This window comes from Bos indicus x Bos taurus, chromosome 11, assembly GCF_003369695.1.
Source record: "Bos indicus x Bos taurus breed Angus x Brahman F1 hybrid chromosome 11, Bos_hybrid_MaternalHap_v2.0, whole genome shotgun sequence".
Taxonomy (NCBI): Eukaryota; Metazoa; Chordata; class Mammalia; order Artiodactyla; family Bovidae; genus Bos; species Bos indicus x Bos taurus.
The window spans coordinates 100059158-100085088 of record NC_040086.1 but is presented as its reverse complement, the minus strand read 5'-3'; the positions used below and the strand labels follow the sequence as shown (position 1 = coordinate 100085088).

At 55.4% G+C, this 25931-nt stretch overlaps 1 protein-coding gene across 1 annotated transcript; it reads right to left on the bottom strand.

Annotated features, from left to right (window-relative positions):
- Nucleotides 1-6782: 6782 nt before the first annotated feature.
- Nucleotides 6783-21695, bottom strand: PRDM12 (PR/SET domain 12). The gene is made up of 5 exons (XM_027554440.1): nt 21456-21695; nt 19519-19709; nt 17836-17991; nt 9190-9301; nt 6783-7186 (listed from the first exon to the last, which is right to left on the bottom strand). The coding sequence occupies exons 1-5, from the start codon at nt 21676-21678 to the stop codon at nt 6783-6785; spliced, it is 1086 nt and encodes a 361-aa protein (XP_027410241.1). The 5' UTR covers nt 21679-21695.
- Nucleotides 21696-25931: the final 4236 nt, after the last annotated feature.

The window sequence follows — 25931 nt, the reverse complement described above, 5'->3', positions numbered from 1 at the left end:
GAGGGGTCCAGAAGTCTGTGAGTAGGTGTCTGAACTTCCAAAGTGATATTAATTGCTGAACAGGTCTAACATTCACCATTTCCTCCCATATCCATCTACCGCCCCATCTGTGCAGCACCAGGGCCATCACCCCAAGCCAATGGCATCACCACCTCACTCAGTTCCCTAATTCTACCTTTACCATGCCTACACCCAATTTCTGTACAGCAGCCAGAGGTAGCTGGATTTATCCACAAAGCAGAAACAGACCCGCAGACCGGGAGAGCAGACTTGTGATTGCCAGGCGAGCAGGGGAGGGATGGATTGAGAGTTGGGGATTAACAGACGCAAACTATTATATATGGATAAACGACAAGGTCCTACTATATAGCACAGGGAGCTATATTCAGTATCCTGTGATAAACCATAAAGTGAAAGTAACCCAGTCGTGTCCGACTCTTTGCGAGCCCATGGACTATACAGTCCATGGAATTCTCCAGGCCAGAATACTGGAGTGGGTAGCCATTCCCTTCTTCAGGGAATATTCCCAACCCAGGGATTGAACCCAGGTCTCCCACATTGAAGGCACATTCTTTACCAGCTGAGCCACCAGGAAAGCCCGATGAACCAAAATGGAAAAGAATATTTTTAAAAAAGAATGTATACAAAAGTAAAGAAAAGAAGAAAGAGAAAATTATTTTATGGCAATGTGACTAAATAATTAGTTAATTAAATTTTAAAAGAATGCATACATATACATATATGTATAAAATGGTACATGTTCATATATATATGAACTGAATGGGGCCTACCAGGTGGCACAGTGGTAAACAACCTGCCTGCCAACGCAGGAGACACAGGAGACACAGTTTCAATCCATGGGTCAGGAAGATCCCCTGGAATAGGAAATGATAATCCACTCCAATTTTTCTTGCCTGAAAAATTCCACGGACAGAGGAGCCTGGTGGGCTACAGTCCATGGGGTTGCAAAGAGTTGGACACGACTCTGCAACTGAGCACATAAAACTGAATCACTTTGCTGTACAGCAGAAATTAACACAACATAATAAACCAACTATACTTCAGTAAAGCATGTAACTAAAAATGAAACAAACAAAATGAGCAAGACACATAAAGCAAAAAAAAAAAAAAAACCAGTTCTCCTGTATAGCACAGGGAACTATATATAATATCATGTAAAAAACCTTACCAGGGCCTCACTGGTAGCTCAAATGGTAAAAGAATCTTCCTACGATGCAGGAGACCTGGGTTCAATCCCTGGGTTGGGAAGATCCCCTGGAGAAGGAAATGGCAACCCACTCCAGTATTCTTGCCTGGAGAATCCCATGGACAGAGGAGCCTGGTGGGCTACAGTCCATGGGGTCACAAAGAGTCCGACACAACTGAGCGACTAACCTTCACTTTTTTGAATAAACCATAATGGAAAAGGGTAAAAATAAATAATTAAGTCTTTTAGGATATTCAAAAATAAAATAAGAAATAAAAACAGATCAGACTAAATCACTTCCTTGCTTAGAACACTTCTGGCAGCTTCCCTTTCCCAAGAATAAAATGCAGATTCATCTTTGCCTGACTCTGCCCATCTGTGACTGAACCTGCTCCCTCTCCCAGTACATACGCGGCAGCCAGAGGTGTTAACACCAAGGACGTGTGTGTTTTGGCGCTGTCTGCGTGGAATGCTCTTCCTCCCAGGTCTTCGTGTATCTCCTCCTCACTTAGATTCCAGCTCATATATCACCTCCTCAGAGAAGCCTTCCTGACCACCTTATCTAGACTAATCCTGTTTCTGTCACTGGATCCTGTTTTATTTCTTGGCATTGAATTTTCCCCTGGTTAGGGAACTAGATCCCACATGCCATGCAGAGCAGTCACAAGATGAAAAAATAGAAAAACAAACCCAGGTACTCTCAGAACAGCACTCAGCAAATATCTGTGGAATGAATGAATTTATTCCGCAAGCATTTCTGGAGCCTTTCTACCCCAGGCATCAGGGTGTTTGGTCAGGAGCTCAGGGATCAGAGGGTCGAGAGGAGGACAGAAAAGACCTCCTGACAGCAATGGTGTTCGAATGAGCCTTGAAGGCAAGGAACTGTTGATACTCAGGAGTTGGGTTGAGGGCCACAGAGAACTCTGAGTGAAAGTAACCAAAAAGGAAATTAGGAAAAGTGTGAAAACAGAGGCAGCAGGAACCCTCTAGCCCTGAGCTCTTTGGAAGCATGGAGTCCTAACCACTGGACCGCCAGGGAATTCCTCCCCCCACCCCCCGATCCCCAGAAGTTTTGCAATCAGAGATGTGCACAAAGATTTCCACCCAAGGACCTCATGTTTTGAGGACTGCCTCTCCCCAAAATATTAGAAACAGTTTTGATGCCTATGGCAGCTCTTAAGCATGTCCACGAATTTTAAGAATGGCAGTCTGTGCCTCCTTGTCTTACATCTGGCAGACTTGTGACTAAGGCAGCTGTCCATCACCTTGATAGCACATGTCAGAAGTGCCTCTACAGGACTCCAAAGACCAATCAGAACAGACCAGGTAGCCTGGTTCTTCCACAACACCCACCCTTGAAGCCCTGAGCCAACACGCACGAAGTTTGACTCCCCCAAGGCAGCCATGCCATGGGAAGCAGTCAGGATGGGTGCTAACAAGCCATTGTCCTTAATCTGTCCCACCCCGTCATGGCCATGCAGCCTAGCAGACCAGCCCCAAAGTGGGAAGGAAGCTGAGAGCTTAGAATATCTGTTCCTCCATTGCAAGAGCTCCAAGGATAATGGCTAATGGAAAGGGCAGAAGATGGGGTGATGGACAGCTTCCTTGGATGCCCCTGGGGGATGCCCAGAGAGGTGGGTGGTAGAAGAAGCCACAACCCTTTACTCCACCAAAGGCATCCTTGTGTTAACAATGGCTTCCATTTACTGAGCACTTACCACGTGCCAGATCCCAAGTCATGTATTTCACTTACATCCATTGTCCCACTTAGTCCTCGCAATCTCCTTAGGAGCGAAGTATCACCACATTTTTCATTTGAGGAAGTTGAGACACACAGACATTAATTCACTTGTCCAAGGTCACCCAGCTAGTGAATGGCCAAGTAGAGTTTCAAACACAGAGCAGTGACCTCTATCTAGAACTCTCTATACACAAAGGTCCTGAACCATGCAATAAAAAAAGACATGAAAGTCATATTGATTGGAAAAGAAATAAAACTGCCTTATTCACACACAACATAATCATGTACATAGAAGTCCTAAGGAATCTAACCTCCCAAAGCTACAAGAATGAATAAGTGAGTTTTCCAAGATTAAGGCTACAAGGTCAAGACAGTGCCAAAAGCACATACATCTGTGGTGCCAGCACCTCTGGCCGCAGCGTGTGTACTGGGAGAGGGAGCAGGTTTGGTCGCAGATGGGCACAGTCAGGCAAAGATGCATCTGGATTTTATTCTTGGGAACAGGGAAGCTGCCAGAAGTGTTCTAAGCAAGGAAGTAATTTAATCTGACCTGTTTTTATTTTTTATTTTATTTTTGAATATCCTAAAAGACTTAATTATTTATTTTTACCTTTTGATCACCTGGTCTATACCGCAGGCCTACAGGATACGCAGCAAGCCCTTCAGATTGAATCTGCAGACTGACTGGGAGGTGGTGTATTTGTGTGCCTTTGTTGGGAGGAGGGGGACGTGCACTCTTGGGAAAGGAGCCCGAGGCCCCTGTTGGAAAAGTGAACAAAGTAAGAGATTAAGCTTTGAGTATCAAGCCTCCCAGCGAGGAGTGAAAGTCACTCAGTCGTGTCCAACTCTTTGGGTTGGGACATGACCCTTTGGGACACGACTCTTTGGGTTGGGACATGACTCTTTGGGTTGGGACATGACTCTTTGGGACTGTATAGCCCATGGAATTCTCCAGGCCAGAATACTGGAGTGGGTAGCCTTTCCCTTCTCCAAGGGATCTTCCCAACACAGGGATGGAACCCAAGTTTCCCACATTGCAGGCGGATTCTTTACCAGCTGAGCCACCAGAGAAGCCCCAACCTGTGTGCAGTCCTTCCGGCAGCCAATGCCTCCCTGCTCATCCTGTTATCTCCAGTATTATCTCCAGCAACACTATCGAACACAAGCACTTTAGTCTGCAATTACAGCCTGCTGCCACCAGGTGGGTTCTGGAGCAGGAGCTCTCGTTGCCCTTCAGATCTGCCGGTTGGAATTTCGTAAAATTACCTACAGAAAGCAATTTAGATTTTTGATCAAGGGCCGGCGCACTGACTTTTATGAAGTCTGACACTGCCATTGCAGTGAGAGGAGGGGAAGGCCAGGGGCCACCAGAGGCATCGGAAAACGTCTCGCGAGGAATCAAAGGCGAAGCAAAATTTGTAACGGGATGAAGAGGAAGAGTACGAAGAGTGATGTCCCCGACTGGCCCCAAAGACCTGCAAGCGAACAACTTGCAGGACCTTCAAGCAAGATCAGCCCCCCGAAGTACTGGGTCTTTGGGAATACCTGAAGCTCCAAATGGGAATGGCCTGTACGTACAAGTGTGAATTCCAGCATCTTCAGGGGTGTGTGTGTGTGTGTACACAGCTAGAATGCACAGAGAGGCGGGCCTGATGGGTGCCAGCAGGTTGGAAGGGTGATAGCCTCACGGCTGTTACATGCCAGAGCACAGGCGTGAACTCACACTTCCCAGTTTGTGCACCTCCTCCTGGCCAGGAGGTCCTGGAGAGGAGAGCCAGGGCCTGGCTCTACACTGATGGCCTCCCTGCCCTTTGTTCTTCCTGAAGGAGGATCTGGAAATGGGCACCAAAGCATTTTGAAATTCTAGGCGTTGGGAGGGCACTTGAGGTCCATCTTGGTCCACCTGCACAGGCTGCATGGATTCCTTCAAGCTGTCCATGAAAATTAATAAAAAAAGCAGCAAAGATTCAGGGGCAGTAACAAAGCAAGACACTGATATTTGAGAGTCATCTGGAAACCAGGAGGAATCTGCCCAGCGCCTTGTGAGCTTTGACTGGTTTATACTGTGGCCTTCTCTTCCGGGAGCTGATGGCCCAGCTGCGACAAGGATGGTTATTTTAAAAACCAGTAGGTGAAACAACTCTTCCTGCCCGCTCTCCAACTCCTAGGTATTTTCCACATTTCCCTTTCATGCAGACAAAAGCGTCGACCCATTCAGATGCTAAGTGGTAAATGTCCCAAGTAATTTTTATTTTAGAATACAAGAGAGGTACAAATGTATTTACAGTTGTACATGTACAATCAAATAATATATATCACAGGTTCGTAAATATCATTTAAGATAAATATTTACAAAGTTAAAGTGACCATTTTCTGGAAGTAGAGCACAGGTTCTTGAAAACTCTATACATTTTATACTTTTCATCAATATTATAATTAATTTTACAAAACGCCCTAGGCGGGATTCTAGTAAATGACTGCAAGGTGGGGAAAGGCGACACTAGAGGGCGCCCACGGCCCGGAGCGTGGGGAAACCGGACAGAGCCCAGGGCGGAACCTCCTGGCATCCCGCACAGCTCGGAGATGCTTTCCGGGCAGAAAACCCAGTCTTGGCCTCCTGGTACCGAAGGGTGGCGAGGAGGGCCCGGCATCCCCTTTCCAAGCTTGACGTTAGAGCTGAAAGCGAGGCGGGGTTGGTCCAGTTCTCTCATTTTACAGATGGGGATAGGGGAAGCGTAGGCCCAAAGAGAGGCAGGCCTCATCCCAAGGAGTGGATTTCTATTTTGCCTTGGTGCGTGCTTAAGTCGCTTCAGTCCTGTCCGACTCCTTGCAACCCTGTGGGCTGTAGCCCGCCAGGCTCCTCTGTCCATGGGATTCACCAGGCAAGAATACTGGAGCGGGTTGCCATGCCCTCCTCCAGGGGATCTTCCCCACCCAGGGATCGAACCTGGTCTCCTGCATGGCAGGCAGCTTCTTTACCGCTGAGCCACCGCGGTTTCGCCTTCCTTCTCAGCCTGTTTGGCACATTTGTGCCTTGTGTGTCCCCAGGGAGCCCATGGCGGGGGGCGGGGGGGGGGGGGGCAGGTGGCCCGAAGGAGAGAAGCCCCCCAACCCCGTCCTGGCAGGGAAGGGCAGGTCTCTCTGGCCTCCTCTAGCTGCCCCGGAGCCCGCCAGCCCCCAGCTCTCAAGGAGGGGGCGACACTGCAGGATAGCAGTCCCTGAGGAGGGAGGAGGAGAGAGATGGCGCGTGCCAGCCCCGCTATGCCCACCCTGGGACCGGGAGTTCACTCTCCATTCCCAACACGCGGCTCTCTGTGAGGATGGTGGGGGTCTCCCTTTCCCCTCCCCCTCGCTGAGGACCCTCGGAGGCTTTCAGTCCCCTCTCCGGCCACTCACAAGGGGGCTATATCATCCCAATCAGCCGACTCAAGAGGCGTGCGACTCGGGGACCGTCTGAAGAAGAGGTGGCCGAGGTCGGGGAGGGGGTAGGGAAAGCCCGGGAGAGGAACTTCGCCCCTCAGGGTCCTCGTGTGCGAAACTGGGGCGAAGAGGGTAAGCCTCGGCGTCATTTCTGGGGCGCGCCTACTGAGCCGGGTCCGGCAGCCGCGTGCGGCCGAGAGGTCGCGTCAGGAGAGATGACAGCCGCGTGTTGCGCGGCGGCCTGGGGTATGGGGGCGCGGGCGCGGGGTGCGGGGGCGCGCACGCAGGCGCAGGCGCTCTCAGCACCAAGGCCGGCAGGTGTCTTGCGGCGACCTGGGGTCTGGGCGGCGGGGGCGCGCGGGGGTGAGCGGGGGCGCGCGCGGGGAGCGGGGCCGCGCACGCAGGCGCAGGTGCTCACAGCACCATGGCCGGCAGGTGGTGCGCGGCGGCGGCAGCGGCGAGCGCGGGCGCGTGCGCGTGCGGCGCTGGCAGCGCGGGCGAGTGGGCCTGCAGCGCGGCGCTGGGCGGCCGGTGGCGCGCGCTCTTCTGGTGGGCGCGCAGGCCCGCCAGCTGGGAGTAGGCGCTCTGGCACACCTGGCACTTGTAAGGGCGCTCGCCCGTGTGCAGGCGCACGTGGTTGCGCAGCGTGGACGACTGGCTGAAGCGGCGGTTGCAGAAGCGGCAAACGAAGGGCTTGTCCAGCGTATGGATGCGCATGTGCGAGCGCAGGTTGCTGCGCGAGTTGAATCCGCGGTGGCAGATGACGCAGCGCATGCGGCCCGCCGTGCCCGTCGCCGAGTCCGCGGGGTGGAAGTCCTCTGGCCGCGCGGGCGGGGTCCGGGTGGGGGACGGGGAGGCGGGAAGGAGGAGAGAGAGAGAGCAGCCTCGTTGGCATCCCCGAGGCCGGTGGCTCGACACCACGCCCTCCCCCCGCCCCCGTACGCCTCCCCGAGGGTCCCCCTCCCGGGGCTCAGCCGCCTCGGATCATCGATCCGTCGGGGTGACCGCTCCGCAGACTGATTGGGGCCACCGCACAGGGGTTGGAAGGGGCAGCGAGCGCCCTGACCTGGCATCCGTTAGGAGTCGGACTCCAGACCCATGCTTCGAGATCTCGGGGACTTAGTGACTTAGCCTCTCGGGGAAGCCTCAAGTTTCTCATCCAGTACAATGAGAACCTACGTGAAGGCAGGGCACCCAAAGCCAGGTGCTTTGTGACAAGCTGGAGGGATGAGGTGGGGAGGGAGGTGGGTTCGGGACACATGGATGCCCCGTGGCCCATTCATGTTGATGTAAGGCAAAAACCATCACAGTATTAAGTAATTATCCTCCGATTAAAATAAATAAGTACATTTTGAAAAATAATTTTTTAAAATGGGAACCTACTACGACCTCACGGGGATTACGCACAGCTACACCTGAGTGCGTGTGTTCAGTTCTCAGTCGTGTCAGATTCTTTGTGACCCCATGGACTGTAACCCACCAGGCTCCTCTGTCTACGGTGTTTTCCAGGCAAGAATACTAGAGTGAGTTGTCATTTCCTCCTCCAGGGGATCTTCCTGAGATGATCACAAAAAAAGCTGACATCTTCAAAGGCTACTCTGTATAGAGCACTTTACCTGCCTAAGCCTGGACTTAGGAAGTACCAGGCTTACAGCAGCCATCCATAAATGGTAGTAACTGTTATAACTACTCCTCTTCCCCCAAAGCCTCTCATTTATTTATCCCACATTTATTTACTGAGTGCCATCTATGTACCTGGTGGCCTTGATGGTAAAGAATCTGCCTGCAATGCAGAAGACCTGGGTTTGATCCCTGGGTTGGGAAGATCCCTTGGAGAAGGGAATGGCAACCCACTCCAGTATTCTTGCCTGGAAAATTCCATGGACAAAGGAGCCTGGTGGGCCACAGTCCATGGGGTTGCAAAGAGTTGGGTTTGACTGAGAAACTTGCACTTTTTCAACCATGTACCAGTGAACTGTACCTCACTTTTCTCATCCCCAAAATGAAAGCAATGATGACATTGTTATCATTGCTTATCATAGCAAAAAGTTGCTATGAGGATCAGAAAAAATGGTTTGTGAAACATTAGAGCAAGGGCTGTATAGACAGTAGTTCCTGAGCCTCAGATTCATCCTTTAAAAATAAAAATGACCAAATATCACAAAGGTTTTATGAGGACCCGAGTGGGATGATACCTGTAAAAGGTTTAGCCCAATACTTGGCAGGAAATAGGTTTTGAGCAAATGGTCTCTACCATGGTGATCAGTGCTGCGCCCCCCCGCCCCCAGCCCCCACCGCCCAACAAACACACACGCGCACACACTCTGCTCAGACTTCATTCAACACAGGCACACTGAGCACCTACTCTGTGCCAGGTCCAGCACCATGGACAGAGCGGGGAGGGCACTTAGACATCATCTTGCCCAACAAGCATCCTTCTTTTAGAGGTAGGGAAACCGAGCACAGAGCCATTTCCCAAGATTGCACAGCAGAACTGGAATTCAATCCAGTGTCCTTACTGCCTGGCCCCTTGCTTCTCTGCCACACCCTGCTTCTCCCTCCACCCAATCTGCCCCCAGACAGTCTATTTTGTCCAGAATAAGAACTGTCTTCCATCCATGCCTGGACCATGGCAGCGGCTCCAGGGGCATCAGCCTCCTTAAACCAGGAAGTGTCATGTGCTTGACGCTGCTGAAGATGGAACCAAGGTCCCCAGAGGCCAGGAGTTTCCCTGCCAAATACACACACACACACACCCTTACTTTCTCACTCTCTGAGTTCTGTGGGTCCGTTGTCTTTGTGGACTCATGGGACTACCTACCATGCTTGTTCTTTTTCTGCTCCTCCTCCAGTCCGGGCACACCAGGGATCCCCAGGAAGGTGTTGTGTGAATTTCCATACCACACCAGCAGCTCCTGGTCTGGAGGGATCATCTATAGGGAAGGAGGCAAGAGGAAGTCAGGGAGGCAGCAGTCCCCTGTCCCCCCACCAGGGGAGAATGTCCCCTCACAGCCAGGAGGAGCTGTCCTAGCTCCCACCATGGACATGTGGATACAGTTGCAGCCCCAAGAGAGCCACACTGGGGTCCCTTTCTACCAGGCTATCTCCAACAAGCTTCACAGACACGGGAGGCCCTGGGATGCTCCGCCCCTCTGCTTCACTCTGCCCAGGCTTCTCACCATCTCATCCTGGCTCTGCTGCTGAGACCAGAGCTGTCTCCTGGCCGCTCTCCCATACTGACAACAATGGGATGGAAACCATGCTTCAAGCAGAAATAACTGAAGAAGGAAAGCTAGAAAACTTGTCATTTCTCTCCGAGGGGAATCAGAGCCAACCAGCCCTCAGGTCTGCAGGGCTAAGCCAGACATCCCCAAGGAGCATGGGCTGTGGGGCGCCCTGTGGTTCTCAGTTATACCCTGCCTGACGGTGTTCTGGAAACATCTCTCAACCAGCGCACCCAGGAGGCAGCACCACGTCACATATACTTCTCTCCCCGTCACAGGCCTCTGTATGACTCCCTGCAAATGGCTAAAAGAGAAGCATTCAGATCAATGAATGCTTCCGCCTCCAGACATACCAGGGCACCCAGCCTTAAATGGGATCTGTCTCGCCATGTCATAGGCCTGTGGCACAGCTCCCCAGGTGGCTCAGAGGTAAAGAATCTGCCTGCAGTGCAGGAGACGAGGGTTCCATCCCTGGGTCGGGAAGATCCCCTGAAGAAAGAAATGGCAACCCACTCCAGTATTCTTGCCTGGAGAATTCCATGGACAGAGGGGCCTAGTGGTCTATAGCCTATGGTTTGCAGAAGTGTCGGATATGACTTGGGAACTAAGCAACGATAGGTCTATGGCAGAGAACTCCACAGTGACGGGGCTCTGCTGCTGCCAGGGGAGGACCTGCTACAGGGGCCTGCCGTCGGGAGAGCTCTGCAGTGACAATCCAGGGAGGCTGCGGAAGGCTCTTGCCTGAGGTGGCGCTGACCCCTTCCTCTGGGACATCCCAGGGTCCCCCACCCCTCTGGTGGCAGCCAGTTACTCAAGGTGAAGAACCCTCTGGTCCTAGCCAGCTAGAGCAAAGGTGAGAGGGCAAGGCCCATCACCTCCTGAGGCCTGGACCCCAGAGGAGTGACTTTGGCACCCACTGGGTGGATCCCACTGGGGGTCACTCTCTGATCGGCCCAGAGCAAGGTAGACACCTCCAGGCAACAGCTGGTTGTTTCCTAGTGGGCCCTTTTTGGTTTTTTGGCTGTATCACGTGGCATGTGGGATCTTGGTTCCTGGATCAGGAATTGAACCCGTGCCCCCTGCAGTGCGAGCTCAAAGTCTTAACCACTGGGCCGCCAGGGAAGTCCCCAGGTGAGTCCTCTTTTAGTTGAAGTGAATACAAAAAAATCACACAAGACTCCATGTAGGCTGTCTGAAATCACCCTAGAATGGACCCTTCTCCTTGGCTTCCAGGGTCACAGAGAAAGCCCCCACCCCTTCCCTTTGGTTCTGGCCTGCAGACCCCTGCCAATCACAGAACCGTTCTGCTTGCCACACCTGCGTTCCTCTGGTCTGAGCCAGGAAGAACCTCTGACCATCAGAGCCAGCTCTGCCCTACCCTGCAGGGGAGGGAAGCAGGGAGAGGAGAGAGTGGAAGAAGCAAAGTTCCAGGGGGCCTAGGCGATGTCCATCCTCCAATGACTTGGCCTGAAGTCCCCATGCCCCTTTCTAACAGACCCCACAGCCCTTGGGGTGTCATGGCAAGCCACATGGTCACTGAGTGACAAGGAGCCTGGCAGAGGGTACCACGCCTGTTCAGATTGATGGGGTTTAAATATGGAAAGATCAAAGGCAGTCTCAGAAGCCAAGGGAAATTAGGCCATGCCTAAAAGCAGATAGATGAGAATCTGGCACTGCAGCAAGAGTCCTCATGGCCTCTGATCATTCACAGGCACGGCCACTGTCAAGGAGGCCAGCAGGTCAGAGCTGGAGGCCCTGCTGGAAAAGCTGAGAGAGGTTCAGTGAACCCCTTAGAAAAGAGGGCGATGGAGCTAAAGTATTCAGGATAAATTCACTGTGAAGGAAGCTGCTGAGAGATGGTGCCGGTGGGCCTTCAGTCCCTGGGTCCCTGGGTGACCTTAGGCGAGCATTCGGCCTTCCTAAGCTGGTCTCCTCAAATGAGGGTGGTGGGGAGCATGATCTCTGAGGTCCCCCCAATTCTAAGACTCTGTCAGTCACCTCTGACACTGTTCCAGCCACTGGCTTCAATATTCAGACGACACCAGATCTTTGTACATCATGGTTCTTCTAAAGTGACCAGCTGTCTGGTCCAGCTGTCCAGCTGTCTGTACATGCCCCTTCTTTCAGGAGGTGGTATTGCCAAGGGTTCCGGCTCAGGTGCTGGGACCACAGAGGTCAGGGTCCACTTGGGCTCCCCGCCTGCTGAGCGTGCCCCCTTGGGCAAGTGGCCTTTTATACCCAGTCCTCACTTTCCTCAACTGTAAAACAGTGACCACACCTCTGCTGGACATCCACCTCTGGGGTATTGGGTCCCCCGGTTGTCCCCACGGAGCCTGCAGTGTGGCGAGGTGGGGCCCAGGATGCCCGTGGCTCTGCCTTCAGTGACCATCAGAAGCACAGGCTGGGGAATTCCTCAGCGGTCCAGTGGTTAGGACTTGGTGCTTTCACTGCCGAGGGCCAGGTTCAATCTTTGGCTGGAGAATTAAGATCCCGCATGCCACGAGGCAGAACAACAAAAAAAGCACAGGCTGGCCCGCGTGCCCCCAGGAAACCAATACCACGCTGGTGCCACCGTGTCCTGGCCCCATCTGCCCTGAGCGGGAGGGGAAAGCCCAGAGGTGGGGTGAGAGGGGTCAGCAAGCCCCCACGATGTCTCTGAAAACTGCATCGCCATCTCCAGACTTGCAGTCCGGGAGTCAAATACCTAAGTCAACACCAGCCTTTTCATTTGAATTGACAGTGACAACCATTATGAAACATAAAACAAATATAACAGTGATAGCAATCATGGTGGTGAATGAAGAGCCAAGAGCATCTGGAAATGCATGAATTCTGAAGATTATTATTCAACATGGTGGTTGGGGACAATATTTTTAAAATAAGAGCTTTAATATTGACTGTTTTGAGTCATTTATTTATGGACACGTTTTTCAAATGGACTAAAATTAATTTTACTCCTGGATTTTAAAAATTAGAACAGTGACACAGACACAAAGGAGCATAATGGGAAAAGTAATTCTCCCAACCAAGGTGCCCAGCCACGTTTTCTGGTTTTCTGCGAATCTTTCCTCAGACGGGTTTGTCATTTTGAGACTTTTTTTTTTAATGTTGATAAAAATTGACTTACATCTTCTACATGCTGCATCTGATGTTTTAAGAATTAATGAGCACATATTACTTTTATACAAAAATAATATATATTTTTTAATTAATTAATTTGGCTGTGCCAGGTCTTAGTTGCAACAAGAGGGACTTTTTTATTTTTATTTTTTTCAGTTGCAGCATGGGGGATCTAGTTCCCTAACCAGGGATCGAACCTGGGCACCCTGCGTTGGGAGCGTGGAGTCTTAGCCATTGGACCACCAGGGAAGTCCCAAAAAAGAACAGTTTTTAAAGAAAATCTATTAAAAAGAACCTGCTAGAATTGACAATGACACACATCCCCTGACAGCAAGAAGTTTCCAGTGTGGGGGAGAATGGATACATGTGTATGTATGGCTGAGTCCATTTGCTGTTCGCCCGAAACTATCACAGCACTGTTAATTGGCTGTACCCCGGTACAAAATTAAACATGTTTAAAAAATAAACTAATCGGAACTGATGACATGAGCGTATTTGAGGTTATCCCGGTCAAGACAAAAAAAAAAAACAAGCATCCAGTTCTCAAGGCAGCACTGGGGAAGGCAGCCTCACCTCTTGGAGGCACTGAAGGTTCTCTCTACCCATCAGAGCTCCAGGAAACTAGCAGCAGCTCCTGGCCTGGACCTCTGGCCTCTGCCTGCTCCCAGTGGCCCCAGGGATGGAGACCAGGAGAGCCCAAGAACCGGCAGCCTGTTCCCTGAAAGCTTAGTACCACTGGCGGGAGGCTCCTGGATGCTGATCGCCTGAGAGCAAAGAATAGCCACGGTCCTCTGCAGGGCCCCCCAGTGCCCTCAGAAGCCCTATTTCTCCTTTTTTTGAAGAGATGCCCACTGCACAGCATGTAGGATCTTAGTCTCCCAACCAGGAATCGAACCCACACCCCGCCCCCCACAGTGGAAGTGTGATGTCTTAACCCTTGGACAGCCTGGGAAGACCCTAGCCCCATTTCTTTCCAGTCAACACTCTGGCCTGGCCCAGCCGGGGCTCTCCACTAGGGCTCAGAGAATGAGAATCAACTGCTTGTTCACTTTTCTGGAGAGCGGAGACTAACTCGGGACACACAATAAACAAAGCAATTCCCAAAGAGACGAATGCCGCACCATAAAGTTCGCATCATCAAGACTCTGGGTGAATTTCAGAGCCTGACTCTTTAATTGACAAATTACATGATCTCCCAACGCGTGCTTCTTCACCTTCCCTATCAGCCCAGAAGTTTTGTCCTGACCCATTTCTGAATTTTTATTATCAGTTGAAAATGTGTGGGGGTTTGGGTTTGTTTTCCTAATATAAATTCATGTCACAACATGGAACATGCTCCCAGGAGGCTCTAATGCCCCCTGTCCCGGCCCCCGGCAGTACAGAAACCCTAGTCCAGAAGGACCTCGGTGTCATCTGGACGAATATCAATTTCCATTGTACCACAGATGTCCTGACATAGCAATTAATAGAGTTCCAGCAAATAGATATTGGCCAGGGAGGTCCCATGGCGCAGTGACCAAGGGCTCCGCTCGGGGATCAGACAAATTCAAACCACAGCTCAACAGTCTCCCAAGATCCCCCTGAACCTCAGTTTCATCGTCATTAAAATGGGGATAAGGAAAGCCCCAGGCTGAGGGGATGAAAGTTGCGAAAATCCTTAGCATGGTGTTGGCACATGGTAACTGGTCCATGGATGGTAGCATCATTAATGATGCTTAATATTAATAATCAAAGTCCCTTAACTGCACCCACCAGTGAGCAAGGTTGAAAGGAAAGTAGAGCCTGTCCTCACAGAAAAAGAAGGATGGAGAGACGGAGCTGTTGGGCTCCAGGGGGAGAAGAAGTTCAATAGCTTGGAAAGAGAATAAAAGTCGCAAACAAGCGAAGAGCCCACATTTCAGGGCTATTTGGCATTTGTCCTATGCCAAAACATAGGGCGAGGAAAGCCTGAGAAGTTTCTTCCCAGTTCCCAAATCCAAAATTTGCATAAATTATTCCTAAATACTTTATTTGTATTGAATTTGGGGGTCAAATTTCTTGCTTCGCAGGGCAGCCAGTTTTATTTACCGGTTTTGTTTTCCTGGGAGAAACAGGTCTGTGTGTCCACTTTCAAGCCAGCTCCCATCACCCAGAGAAAGACTTATGCATTAACATGTAGTGCCCATGTGCCATGTGCTGGGCAATTTCTAGAAATGTCATTTTAGGCACCTGAGGTTACAGTAAATTCTTCCGTGGTAGAGGACAGCAAAGGGAGGAGGGTCCTAGCATAACATGCCGGCAAATCCAGCCAGATACCAAATCCACCTGGACCGGCTGGCCCCAGAAACCCATCACCCTCGTCTCCATTTGGACAGCCTTCCTTTTGAATTTATAGAAAATTTTAGAACCACATTAGTATATTCTGTTATTTTCTGAAGATGCTTCTTTCCATTGTTTCTCTTTTATTCGCAAGAAACGGGTTACTGTTATGAAATAAACATAGCAGTTCTGGGTGACAGGAAGATTAAGAAAACAGGTCATGGCACAGAGTCTTCTTGGCCCCCTCACACAAACACAGGACAGACAGCCCCCACACTGCAGAGGCGTAGGGGGGAGTGGCCTGGGGCAGCAGGAATTTCTTCCAGCCGAGCCCTGCTGCATGGCAGTCAGTCACACACACCCAGACGCACAGCTGGTCCGGTAAGTGGCATCTGACATTTTGGCGCATCACTTTAAGAAAACTGCCACCACCAAAAAAAAAAAAAAAAATATGTGTCCAACATCACTTGTTTAAAGTAAAATGGGTGATATTTTGTGTTTTCTTATCCCTCACTCCAGCACTCGGCTTGCCAATTCTGTAGAAGCATGGATAGCCAAATTGCTGATATCCACTAATCTAGATCATATCCAGGAGGATATATTTGCCTAATCTTCTTTCTTCAATGTTTAAAATGTATTTTATTCTGTTTTGTCTTTTGGTCGCTCCAAGTGGCGGCTTTTGGGATCTTAGTTCCCCGACCAGGGACTGAACCCAGGCCCTCGGCAGTGACAGGGCTGAGGCCTAAGTACTGGACCACTAAGAAATTCCCTTCTTTTCTTCAATTTTAATTCCCCGTCAAATGTAGATGACTTTTAAAAATCTGATAATCTTAGATTCCTCTGTGGAGACACATCTTAGCCACGTTGTCCTCTGACTCTGAATTTCTGTACAAATGTCTGTTAATATTTCCTGACTCTGCTCAGCGCTCAGCCAGTGACCTGAACAGTGAGAGGAGATGCCTGTCTCCATAACTGATGCTGTCGGGAGTCCTTTGCTAAAATCACGTTGGCATCCTTACCCTGTTTCCCGTGGGTGTGAGTGTGTGTGTATATGAGTGTGTGCGTCTCTCCGTGGGAGGGATGGAATGAATGTGTGTCCCCCATCTCATCTGTTTCAGTGTAGCCAAGAAGCAGTGCACAAATGTTAAGGATGCATGTGAGGTCGAGCAGGTGAAAGGGGGTGCTCTCTGCCAGAAGTGGGGTTCAGCCACACATGAAACCAATCCTAGGGTTGGCCTTTCTCCTGTAAGAAGCACCTCCACCCTCAGCCTGGGTTCGGATCAGTCCTGTCTTCACTCTACCCCGTCTCATGCAAACTTCAGTCTAAGAACTGCTTACCTTCCTTTTTTTTGCACAGCAGGGCGTGTAGGATCTCAGTACTGAGACAGGGATCAAACCTGGGCCTGGCTTTGAAAGCGCCGAGCCCTAACCCCTGGACTTCCAGGGCATTCCCAACCTCTCTTTACCCTTCCTGGTCCTCCTCAGGTCCAGCCCTCGGAACACACTTCCTGGCCACACCAGGGCCCAAGCAAAGGCCATTCTGTTGACACCCCTGGGAAATTCCCTGGGGTTTGGTTATTAAGCGACAATTATCCAGTGCCCGCTCAGAGCCTTAGAAAGACGTGAGGCTCTGAGTTGCAGGAAGAAAATGGACTAAAGGAAGGGCGAGTCATTCAGAACACCCCCAAACTCAGCCAAGCCCAGCCCCACCCCAAGAGGCACAGTGCCTCTTTCCACAAGCATGGGATCCAGAGGATTGTGGGCGCACAATCCCCCCCCCGACCCCCCACCCCCCCCACACACCACTTGCTGCCAACCTGCCATGGGGAGGCGAGGCTGCTAGCCCCCGTCCTGGGCCAGACACTGAGCAAATTTCCTGCCAAGGGACAAGGTCTTAAGGGTCCCAACAGCCAGGCTGCCTCAGCTACCACCCCTCGTGCCATTATCCTCTCCCCAAAAAGCATGAGCCTGTCTGCCTCTGCCTCTGCCCAAGCATTTCACACCTCCTTTCCATCCCCCTTGAACCTCCTGCCCTGGGCCTGGCCAGCTCCTCACCCCACCCCCACCCCCATCATGGGAAGCAATATATATCTGCCTGCTATCTCTCACTTTCCGTCTTGTCTGAGAAGCTTCACTCGCTCAGATATCAATGCTAACATCCCCGTACCCCCACCCCACTCCAATGCCCATAAAAGCTCCCGAGTCTGCCAGTCTTATCAAGTGAGACCCAGTAAACTGTAGATGATCACAGAAGCCTTCCTCGCAGATTAAATGCATGAGGATTAAATGCGATCACGCTCGTACCACATCTAGGAAAAGCCTGACGCCTCAAGTGATGAGGATGTGATAGCTGAGGCTAGAGTCGCGATCCACACCATCCACACGTCACTGGTGGCCCATGCATGTGGGACGATGGGCAATGCACAGCCAAAACACTGCTGACGCGGTACCCTCTCTCCCCACCAGATGCTTTCCCCGGACTGGACTGCTTTCTGATGACTCTGCATCTCTGTGGCTTCTCAACCCCGGGACGCCCTCAGCAGGTATCCCGGGACCTCGCTGTTGAGGCACCCATGACGTTCACAATGGCATACAGTCAAAGGTTCTGTTCTTTCTGATCTGCAGCAGGAAGCTTGCCCTGGAGGTCATGCTCCCAGAGACCATGATGCTCGGGCTTCAGTCCTCCAGCCTGGGCAGGGCCAGCTAGGCCAGCGTTTTCCCCAACACTCCCCTCTTGCTTCCACCTCAGTCCCTGGACACAACTGCCCTGCACCCCAGCCTGGCTGCTCCCCGACTGCCCCCTACACAATGATACACACACTCACCTCAATGGCTTTGTAGAAGATGCTGGTGCCAATCTGGACCACCTCCAGGTTCTGCTCCTGCTCGTTACGCGCGCATTTGATGTAGGTCATCCAGCTTCGGTGGTCCTCCTGGCTGGCATCGATGAAGTAGCGCACCGTGCCGTCCTCATTGAACACCTGGGCGCAGGTAAATCGGGGCCCGGGTGAGGCAGGGCTATGTGGTGTGTGCTGCCTGGGGCCAGGGCTAGGCCCCACACCAGGCCCATCCACACATTGTCTCTTTCCAGCCTCCCAACACTCCCAGGAAGTGGACACAGCTATTATAATCCCGGTTTTCCAGCGGAGGAAAGGAGGGCTCAGAGCAGTGTGGCGACTTGCCTGAGGCCAGCTGGCTAGAAGTGGCCAACAGGGAGTCAGTCTCCAGGACTCCACAGGCTCCTGCTGCCACAGCCTCCCCATCCCTGGACGAAAAGGGATCTCCAGGAGATCACTGACCAAAACGGCATCCCCTCTAGCCAGCTCTCTGGGGAAGTAGTGGAGAGCGCTGGCCAGGACCTCAGAGGGGGACACAGAGGAGCCTATAAAGGGAAGCCTGGCCCACTTGGGGACCTTGGCCTGGCCTCTCTATGTGGGAGTCACCAAAAGTACTTCTAGATCTACTGGAGCCCAACTTACTAACCCAGCAACCAGTGGAGAAAGGAACTGCTGGCTCAGGCCTCCAGAGGTGTGGGAGGAGGTGAGGTTAGGAGAGGCCGCGGGGCATCCCGTGGCCTCTTTCCCCCGCTCCTGTGACCATGTGTAACATTTGTCCCACTCGGCTCCTTGAGCATCTGCTAGGAGGGGGTTATGGTGGAGCCTTGGGGAAGGGAGGGGAAATGACACTAGGGAGTGGGTGCATCAGCTGACCTCCTCCAAGTGAGAGCCCCAGGAGGCGGAAGTGCTCTCGGAGTGGCTTTATCCTGAGGCGGGTTGGGCGGGGGGAGCGCTTTGCTGGCATCTGGCACTGTTGTAGGGAGGAGAGACAGAAGACCTTGGATGGAAGGTCACTTTCCTTCTCTAAAATGGGAATAATAATACATTGGGCTGCTGAGACAATCTGGTGGAATGCAGGCCCGGCACTCAGAAAGCTGACTCCATGCTCAGAAAGCGGACTCTGTGCCAGTTCAATGGCATTCATGTTCACTGTCATTGTTCCACCTGGTTTGAGAAGCTGACTCCCAGGGAGCACCCTCTCCCTTCATCCTTCCTTCCAGCCATGATCACCCCAAGGCCAAGGCTGGCTCTGAGGGGCTCTCTTTTGCTGCTGCTGGAATGAGGGGAAAAATGCAGGTGGCTGGGAGATGGCTCCCAGGAATGGAGGTGGCTCCCAGGAATGGCTTCCCAGGTCTCCAGTGGGACTCTAGGCAAGGCACATGACTTCTCTGGGTCCTGGCGCCGCCCCACCCCACCCCCGGAAGTGCTCCCCAAGGCTCGCAGGAGGAGAGAGGCTTCGCCTTGTGATTTGGGGAGGAACCTCCAGACATCGGGCAGGTGTAGAAATCGACCTCAGGGACCAGTCATGGCCCAGCCCAAAGCGCCTACAGCTTCCAGCAAGGGAAGAACCAGCGGTGGGTCAGGCAGGCCGCCAGGGCCCCACCCACATCCCACACTCCACAGTCCACGCTGCTCTTCCCCCCACCCCCACGACCCGGAGACCCTGCCTACCTCCCACATGAGGTTGTTGTTCTTGCAGATGTCCACGTGCTCCGGAGCGATGACACGGCCAGTGAAGGGGCCCATCTCGGTGCCGGCCTTGATCCACGTCTTGGAGAAAATGCCAAGGCCCTCGCCGGGGATGGAGCTCTGCGCGATGATCACCTCGGCCGGCAGCACCAGGCTGGACAGCTTCTGAACCTCTGTGGCCGCCAGGCAGGGGGACTGAGTCAGAGTGGGAGGCAGGGAGGCCCGGCTCTTCCCCCCCCCCCCCCCCGGGGGGTGGAGGCTCAGCAACCCGTAGAGCCTCCGAAAGCAAGAGGTGCCTTTGGGATTCATTTCTAGGAGGGTTTTCTTGTGTTTGTTTTCGTTTGGGGTCTCTCCACGAATTCTCAGAACATCCACAACCGCTCTTTGCCTCCACTTCGGCCAAGTTTAAGAACTGCTGGGCCGATGGCAGTTTAGGCCTTAACCAATGAGTAAACTGAGGCCCTCTCCCACGAGGAGGTGACGGTCCAGCCAAGATTCTTTCGCCGGGCTCGGATTCTGGGCGGTTCTCCCATGGCTCCGCGCGCGCTGCGCTTTCCCGCACCGAGCGCAGGGCACTGTCGGAGGACCCGGAGCTCGGCCAGGGGCTCTGACTCCGCTCGGGGTGCGGGGAACCTCGCGGCCGCGGCGCGCCGACCGCGCTGGGAAAGCAAGTCGGGCTCTGAGGCGGAGGCGGCTCAAAAGAAAGGCGGACGACTGCCGCGGGCCGTGTTTCACGCTTTCTGGGTGACCCTGCGTGCGCCCGGGTTCCTCGCTGCCCGGCGAGATCCGGGGGTGCCAGGAAGGGCAGTGCCCGGACCTAGGCCAGCCGCGAAGTCGCTTCTCAGGGTGGATAAGAGCCGGGGCGGCCCGCAACCCCCCGGGGGGGTCCTCCTGCCTTGGCCGGGCAGCCGGGGTGGGAGCGGCGAGGCGCACAGGGGCGGCCTTCATGTCTTACAAGGTTCCCCTCTAAGCTACCTGGGAAAATACCCGGCGAGCGGGCCGGCTGAAAGAGGGGGTTAAACGGTGTCCATTGCGGCGCGGCCGGCAATTTGTCACGCTGTTAAAGTGATCGCATTCATTCGGCTCCATTCGAAAGAAATTGCTAATTCTAAATTCATTAGCCCTGGAAGAATGCTGTAGCAGTAAATTGTAGCTCAATGCGGAGGGGACTTGTTTAAAAGGGGCCGAGGAATTCCCCTTACAAAAAGGGGGGATTAGACGGTTGACATAGCGTGAATGGAAGTGGAATTAGTCTGCACGGTAAATTAAGAGAGGAACAGAAATCGTAAAGGGGGAAAAGGGGGCGACGCGCAGAGATGCCAGCGCCGGGGGAAGATATTGTTTGCGGGTTGATGAATGAGGAGTAAGAACTTGAGACATCTTAAAGAAAAGAAACTTTTCTCCCTCTCTCATTCTCTCCCTCGCTCTCTCTCCGCCGCTTTCTCTCCTGTCCGCCCTCCTTCGCCCCCTCCCCAGCCCCCGCTGCCTTTTAAAGTTCTTGGTTTAAGTGGGAACTCTCGCGGGTCAAGCCCAAGTTAACTAAATGAATTTAAAACCCCTTCTTTTTGAGTCAACTGCTATTACACGCCTAGTAAGGCTTTAAATGCCGGGAACCCGCCGGCTCAAAGGGGATGAGGGGCGGCTGGGGAAGCGCGGGGGCGGCGGGCCCGACAGCCGGAGCGCCCAGATCTCGGACTTCGAGCCGAGCGCGGTGGAGGCGTCCCCCCGCCCGGGCTTGGCTGCTTGCGCCCCGGCTCGGCTTACGGGAAACTGAGTCACGGGCCGCGTGTGGAACGCCCGGATGGGCGCGAATGGCTGCCACCGTCCTCTGGTCCCCGCCGTGGCCCGCGCGTGTGGGCCCGGGAACCAGAGGGCTGCGGGGAGGGAGGGATGCGATCGGCCCCGACGGCGCGACTCACCGCCCGAGAAGGACTGCGCCAGGACCTCGGCGGTGAAGGCGGTCTTGGGGCTGGCGTGGTGGCTCTTGTCTTCGAAGAGCTGTTCGCCCAGAACGTTGCGCCAGCGGCCGTACAGGAAGCTGTGCAGGATGTCGGAGGTGATGACCTCGGCCAGCGCCAGCCCCGGAGCCTTCAGCCCGGTCTTGAGCACCAGGGCCTCCGCCGGGAGCACGGAGCCCATCATGGGCGGCCCGGGGCTCGCCGGCGCCGAGGACGGAGGGACGGACGGAGGGACGGACGGACGGACGGACGGCCCGGCCGAGGCGGGGGATGTGTTGGATGAGCTGGGGGGGGGGGGGAGCCCAGGAGCGGGAGAAGAGGGTTGTGATGGGGAAGGAAGAGGGGCAGGAGGGAGCGGGAGGCGAGGGGGTGGTTGGGAGGGAAGTGAACGAGGGAGAGCGAGGCAGAAGGCAGAGGGAGACGAGAAATGTGCAGCGATGGCAGAAGCGGCGCGAAGGGCTGGAGAGCCAGGGGTGGAGGCGGAGGCGGGTGCGGGAAGGCGGGGGCGGGCGGTGCGGGGTGGGTAGGAGGCGGGTGGCTGCAGAGAAACGGGCGGCGAGGGGCTCTCCGCCGCGCGCTCGCCTCTCACACACCCGGCCCGGACGGTCTTCCCCTTGGCAAAAAATCTCAGCGCCTTTATAGGAGCCGCAGTGACCCTCCTAATTGGTTATTAATGACCCCCTGACGTCGGAGGACAGACTTGTTGTACCCGGCCCAGGCGCGAGGAGCCTTTGCCGCCAGAGCTCAAGGGGCGGGGGCGCTCGGCCGCTCGGATCGGTACCCACCCCCCCCTCGCGTTCCTCCCGGCCCTCCCTGGCCCTTCCACCCCCCCCCCATCCCCCCCGCTTCTTTCTCCTCCTCTCCCCGTGGGAAGCGCCGGGCCAAGCATGAGGCTCGGCCCGCGGCGAAGAGAGGAGGTGAACGGAGCAGGGCAGGGGGCGCAGCGAGGCTCGCTCGGACTCCAGGGACCAAGACTAGGCAAGAGGAGACGCCTGCCCTCGGGCCCCGCGCTCACCCACGATCCCAGGCCGGATCTGCGCTCGGCAACCCGGCCGGGCCAGGCCGCCACTCACCTCCCCTGCGCTCCCTGGCCCCGCCTGGCCCGCCGGGTGCCGCGCTGTCCACGCCCCAGCGGTAGTTGCCCCGGAGCCAGCCGGCCCGGCGCAGGCCGGTGCTGAACTCCTGCGCAGACGGCGCTGCGGAGACCGGCGCTTCGCTTCAAACGGGCCTCTGCAACCGCCCGGCTGGCTGCCGGTAGCCGGTGGCGAAACTCCTCTCTGGGCGGAGAGGGCTGCGGGGCGGAGCTGCGGCCGCCGTCGGGGCTGGGGCTGTCCCGAGACGGCTTCGCGGGAGACATCTCCCGGTCCTAGGGGGGCTAGATCAGGGTTGGGAAGGGCACACCAACAGACCGAAATTCGCGGGTCGCGTGGCAAAGGCTTTTTCCTGACGGATGTAGAGAGATCAAAAGAGGTCCCTGGAGCATCGCCAATGGGAACGGCGGTGCCCTGGAGCGAACGCCCTCCGCATATCTGCCGGGAGCTCCCCGGGGCCGGGCCGCGCTGCGCCCTTGGCTTGAGGCTCGAGCCCCTTGATTCCTTCAGTTCAGCTGCGACCTAGGGAAGCCCACCAGTGTCCTGCACCCCTTCCTGCCTCCTACCTCTTTCTCTTCTGGCCTCCCACTTCACTCCCTCCCTCCCTACTTGCTTCCCCACCCCACCTCAACCTGACCCGGCCAGCAGACTTTCTTCACGAAGATTCCAAGGCTTCCCGTAGGGCCAGCGCAGTCTCTCTCGGGAAACCGGGAGCCGGGAACCAAAGCGGGAAGGCCACCGCTAACCTGCGGGCTTTGCTACCGCCCAGGGTTAGTCTCAAGTCCCGCCCCGCCCCCCAACCCCTACCAGCCACAGACGAGGAATGGGGAGCACCGAGGGCACCCCAATCTGCTGAACTCCGCACCCTCCCCACCAATGTCAGATTCCAATAACCAGTTTTCTGGACCTTCAGGCCAGTGCCTTGGGCTCACTGGTGAGCTGGAGGAATGGGACCCACCCCCCCTACAGGCCTTGTCCTCAGAGAGGGGACTTGGGCAGAGGGTCAAGGGGGCCTGGTTTCCTACAAGGAGTACTGTTTTGTGCCCCTTGGCAAAGAGCTCCTTTCACAGCCAAGTCCTGTCTTTGCTAAGCCAGCCCCGCACCTGGCCACCACTGACACACTAAGACACACCCTGTTTGGCCCAGTGGTCTCCTGTCATCCCAGGGTGCACATCGGGGCATAGAGTCAGGAAGGCGGGAACCCCTATTCTTCAGACCCAAGGCCTGAGGTCACCTCGAGTCTGATGCCTCAGGGGAAGCCGCAACGGGCAGCAGGGGCGACCGTCGGGCGTGGCGCCAGCAGAGGGCAGCGCGGCGGAGGAGCGAGCTGCAGCCCGCGCGCGGGTCAGGGTCCCGGGAACCTCGACTTTCTTCCAGACGTCGCCAGAGAGCCACACTGGCTCTGGCTTGAGCCGAGAGTTCGACTCCGAGGGGAGCGGAGGGACTCAGGGCGTGGGAGCCTCCCCCGCTCCTGGGCCTCTGTTTCTAGGAAGACTCGGTGGAGAGCAAGATGCGCCCAGGATGGAGGCGACTACGCCGTCGGGGAGAGCCCCCAGGAGCCGCAGCCAAGCTCAGCGAGCGCCTCCGGGAGACAGCGGCGGATCGACGCCTGCTGTGCGTCCTTGGGAAGGCCCTTCTCCTCTCTGAGCCTCGATGTCCCTGTGTGTGCAATGGTTTGCGTTGGACTTTGTGAACTGAGGCTTCTTCGCGCCTTGTGTCTCTCTGGGTCAGGTCACTTTCCAATGAATACCCTGCGAATTTTGCCGATTCCAGGGGCCACACCCCACCGAGACAATTCTGTGCGGTCCCTCTGTCCTGGGGTGCAGCATTTAGGTCCTGGACCTTCTTGGCTCGGGGTCAGAAGATGAAGTGATGGAGGGTTCGGACTGCAGCTAGAGAGCCCTATTCCCTTCGTCTGCACCCAAGAACGCAGAAAGCGGTGCTGTGGGCGGGGCGGAGGCGGAGCGGCCTGGGAGCATCTCCACCGCGCGCTCACATTTTGTGCCTCGTGTCTAGGCGCCGACCCATTCAACCGCGCCCCAGTCTTAGGGCCCCTTGGAATTGGGGAGCAAGGCCCCCGCACTTGCATCTACCCTCGCTGAGATTGAGAGGGAAAGCCCTGCATTTCCTGAGGTTTCTCCGCGGATGAACCGAGTCCTTTTTCGGGGGTCCCGGGCGCGGAGTGTGTCCGCTCCAAGCCCCCTCCCCTAGCTCGGGCCTGGCCTGAACTCGCAGGCGCGTCCCCCCTCCCCCCGCCACCTCCGCCCTCGCGCCCGCGGGCCGCCGCTCCGAGATCTCTTTAATATTCATGGGCGTTAATAGAGAGGCCCCCAGTATATCGGTCCATTGTGGGAGGCTCGTAGGGCTTGAATAGGCCCCGGCCCCCTTTCTTCAGCGCGGCTTCCCCAGGGGCCGGGCCAGGAGTGAATGGCCCCGCTTCCCGCCCCGCGCCCCCTCCCCTTGGCGGGGACAACATCTTTATCCCCGTCGTCGCCACCGCCGCCGCCGCTGCAGCCCGGGCCCCTATTCACGCGGCCCGGGCTCCGGGCGGAACGAATCAATCGGCCGCGGCTCTTCGGAGGTCATCCTCATAGCCCGGGGTCCCCCCTTCTCCGCGCGCCCACGGGAGTGAAGAGAGGGAGGCGGCGGCGAGCAGGCCGACCCCACGGACTGAGGGGCACTGGGCGGGCGGGCGGGGCAGATGGACATCCGGGCAGGTGAAGCGGAACTTGGCGCACTGCGGCCGCTGGAGGCTGGCTGGTGATTTCTACTTGTTGACCCGCGCTGGGCGGATCGCGGAGAGAACCCGGGCCACAGCCCGACCCCAGAGACCTGTCCTACCTCCCCTCGAGGCACCCGCAGGAGCCCCTTCGGGTGCGGTGGCCGCATCTGCGAGGCCCAGGGCACAGGGTTGGAGGGGGGCCGCCTAGGGCTCCCCAGGCCCCGTTCCTCCGCCCGCAAGGCACTTTCGTTCTCGCCGGTGCGCTCAGGTCTGGTCTGTTCTCTTCCCGGGGTGACCGGAGGGGAAGCCTGTCTCCCGGCTTCCGCGGCCTCACTCGGCGGCCCCGGTCCGGGCTGGAGGGGGCGCTCGTCTGTCAGGCGGGGCCGCGGCGCACGGGTTCCCGCCCCTCCCGCCCCGCCGGCCCTAGGAGGCGCAGAAAGGAGCCCATTGTCCGCCGGGAAATACATTTTTGGGGGCCGAGTGAAAGCCCGTCTTTCTTTTGAACTTTAGAAGAGAGTCTTCTGCCTCGCCCCTCGGAGGGAGAGATTTGTCCCCACCTCCCAGGGGCCCCGCGCGCCTCCTCCTCCCGAAACATCTGCCAGGGGAAAATCCACCCTGGAGGGC